The sequence below is a fragment of the Nicrophorus vespilloides genome, unplaced genomic scaffold, assembly GCF_001412225.1.
Source record: "Nicrophorus vespilloides isolate i.1.1-1 unplaced genomic scaffold, Nicve_v1.0, whole genome shotgun sequence".
Taxonomy (NCBI): Eukaryota; Metazoa; Arthropoda; class Insecta; order Coleoptera; family Silphidae; genus Nicrophorus; species Nicrophorus vespilloides.
In genome coordinates, this window is record NW_017096188.1 from 34,011 (window position 1) to 37,334 (window position 3,324).

Below are 3,324 nucleotides of genomic sequence, written 5' to 3' on the forward strand. Positions count from 1 at the left end.
CGAGACAAAGGAGAGGTTATGTCGGAAATTTGGCTGTAACAAACGAACGATGACAAAAGCTTTGTTTCCGGTATGATAATTTGTATAGGCAACTACAATCACTTTACTTTTCCGTTCGTAATGAGTATAATTACAAATATATAGGCAACTTTAATCACAGATTTGTAACAAAAGTACTTTGTAGCTGTCATGTCATGTCATGTAGCTTGACATTTGACATATATACTTAACCTTTAATTTTATAATAGTTATAGTGTTTATAAGGCAGATGGCACTTATTGCTGTTATTGTTGATTTCGACAAATTCAGTTGCAGTATTTGCTATAAATTATCTCGACTGTGAGAATGATTAGACTAACTCCGATTGTAGTTAAGAGCAGGATGAGTATGCTGCAGACGTGGTGAATTGTGACTTGGGAAAACGTGATTTGATCTATAGACTTTTCATTTTCCGGATCGGAAACCCAATGCTGTTGTATGCGTTTCAGCATACCGAAATCCGCTAATTTCTGTATCCTGAAAAACTCAATCAATTTAGATTAATAAGCGTAGGTTTTGGTGTCTACTTAACTCCATTTGTATGATGTTTTTGAGTGGGAAAGTTTTGAGCATCAAAAATGAATTGGGTTTAACGAAAAGTTTATCTTTGAGGTAAGCGATTTCGCAAGAAATCGGAAATCTGCGTCTAACTGTAGAAATAACAGTTCGACTCTCCAAAACAACGACATTATCTCTGCAAAGAACCGGAGCGACGTTCTTCTGATCGTTCAAATCTAAACAACCGGGACCATTAACCAATCCTTTCCATTCAGGACTTAAGCTACGATTAGAGTCCTGAAAATTGAATTTATTTGTATACAAAAAGAAATTGAAGAATTTTAACATCAATTACAATGAAATCATTGTAGACAAAGCTGTTGGTGCGGACGCAAATCGAATGCGTTCTTTTTATTGAAACTTCTTCGAGCGATTTGAAAGGAAGCGCGAATTCGTAGCTCGCCAATTGCGCAACAAGAACCGCGTTCATCGCCGAATACAGTAGGAATCCGAAGAGCAAACACGTAAGCACTTGGATGCGCGCTGAAGTGCTCTTCACCCCCGGGTCGTAACCTAAAACATCAATCAAAAATAGAAATAAATATATATATTGCGCGGAAAATCTTGCCTTGGTTTAATAATCCGCTGAACACTGTGAACAGACACGTGGATATGGCTAAATCTCGATTTCCATATCCGAGTCTATTGGTTAGTTTGTTGGTTAAGCAAAGGATGAATCCGAAGGTTAAGAGTAGAGTTATACTCGCCGTCCATAAATTTGTATCCAAAGTTTTTAAATAATACGATGAAGATGCTGTAGCTTCCGGTTTTTTCATATAAAGGTGATACCTGAAAACGGTATTAAAAACGAACGAAAATGAAGTGAATTATGTTAGTTTTAGTTAAATTCGATCAAAGCGCCATCTTTTTGTTTTAACATAACTTGTCAATTGAAGCAACCATCACAACAATTAAGTAATGCCTTCTAATTGGATTGTTGATTGGATTGCATAAGTTAATATCAATTAATGTAGGCAACACGTATTACGTAAAACTATTGAAATTGAATTCTCAAGATTTTCGTGAAATGAAAAACGTAATTTTTTTAAATAATAGGATGAAGATGCTGTAGCTTCCGGTTTTTTCATGTAAAGGTGATACCTGCAAACGGTATTCAAAACGAACGAAAATAAAGTGAATTATGTTAGTTTTAGTTCAATTCGATCAAAGCGCCGTCTTTTTGCTACAACAGAACTTGTCAATTGAAGCAACCGTCACAACAATTAAGTAATGCCTTCTAATTGGATTGTTGATTGGATTGCATAAGTTAATATCAATTAATATAGGCAACACGTATTGCCTAAGACTATTGAAATTGAATTCTCAAGATTTTCGTGAAATGAAAAACGTAATTTTTACACGGAAAGTGGAGGGAATTCCGGTAATCCACTTAAAATGCGGACAATTAGTATCCAAAGTTTTTAAATAATACGATGAAAATGCTGTAGCTTCCGGTTTTATCATATAAAGGTGATACCTGAAAACGGTATTCAAAACGAACGAAAATAAAGTGAATTATGTTAGTTTTAGTTAAATTCGATCGAAGCGCCATCTTTTTGCTACAACAGAACTTGTCAATTGAAGCAACCATCACAACAATTAAGTAATGCCTTCTAATTGGATTGTTGATTGGATTGCATAAGTTAATATCAATTAATATAGGCAACACGTATTGCCTAAGATTATTGAAATTGAATTCTCGAGATATTCGTGAATTCTCAAAACGTAATTTTTACACGGAAAATCGAGGGAAATCCGGTAATTCACTTAAAATGCGGACAATTAGTATCCAAAGTTTTTAAATAATACGATGAATATGCTGTAGCTTCCGGTTTTTTTCATATAAAGGTGATACCTGAAAACGGTATTTAAAACGAACGAAAATAAAGTGAATTATGTTAGTTTTAGTTAAATTCGATCGAAGCGCCATCTTTTTGCTACAACAGAACTTGTCAATTAAAGCAACCATCACAACAATTAAGTAATGTCTTCTAATTGGATTGTTGATTAGATTGCATAAGTTAATATCAATTAATGTAGGCAACACGTATTACGTAAAACTATTGAAATTGAATTCTCAAGATTTTCGTGAAATGAAAAACTTAATTTTTACACGGAAAATGGAGGGAAATCCGGTAATCCAAATAAAATGCGGACAATTTGTATCCAAAGTTTTTAAATAATACAATGAAAATGCTGTAGCTTCCGGTTTTTTATGTACAGGTGATACCTGCAAACGGTATTCAAAACGAAAATAAAGTGAATTATGTTAGTTTTAGTTAAATTCGATTATTGAAATTGAATTCTCAAGATTTTCGTGAAATTTCAAAACGTAATTTTTACACGGAAAATCGAGGGAAATCCGGTAATCCCTTAAAATGCGGACAATTAGTATCCAAAGTTTTTAAATAATACGATGAAATGCTGTAGCTTCCGGTTTTTTCATGTAAAGGTGATACCTGAAAACGGTATTCAAAACGAACGAAAATAAAGTGAATTATGTTAGTTTTAGTTAAATTCGATCGAAGCGCCATCTTTTTGCTACAACAGAACTTGTCAATTGAAGCAACCATCACAACAATTAAGTAATGCCTTCTAATTGGATTGTTGATTGGATTGCATAAGTTAATATCAATTAATTAGGCAACACGTATTACGTAAAACTATTGAAATTGAATTCTCAAGATTTTCGTGAAATGAAAAACTTAATTTTTACACGGAAAATGG

The 3,324-nt window shown here is 33.5% G+C and overlaps 1 protein-coding gene across 1 annotated transcript in view; it reads right to left on the bottom strand.

The window, feature by feature from the left end:
- Nucleotides 1-305: 305 nt before the first annotated feature.
- The window catches only part of LOC108569960, a 4,525-nt gene continuing 1,506 nt past the window's right edge, over nt 306-3,324 (bottom strand). The window contains exons 4-7 of the mRNA XM_017931747.1: nt 1,166-1,386; nt 893-1,110; nt 572-834; nt 306-516 (exon numbers count right to left, since the gene is read on the bottom strand). Coding sequence (XP_017787236.1) covers nt 306-516; nt 572-834; nt 893-1,110; nt 1,166-1,386 — 913 coding nt within the window. The remainder of the gene's footprint in view (nt 517-571; nt 835-892; nt 1,111-1,165; nt 1,387-3,324) is intronic.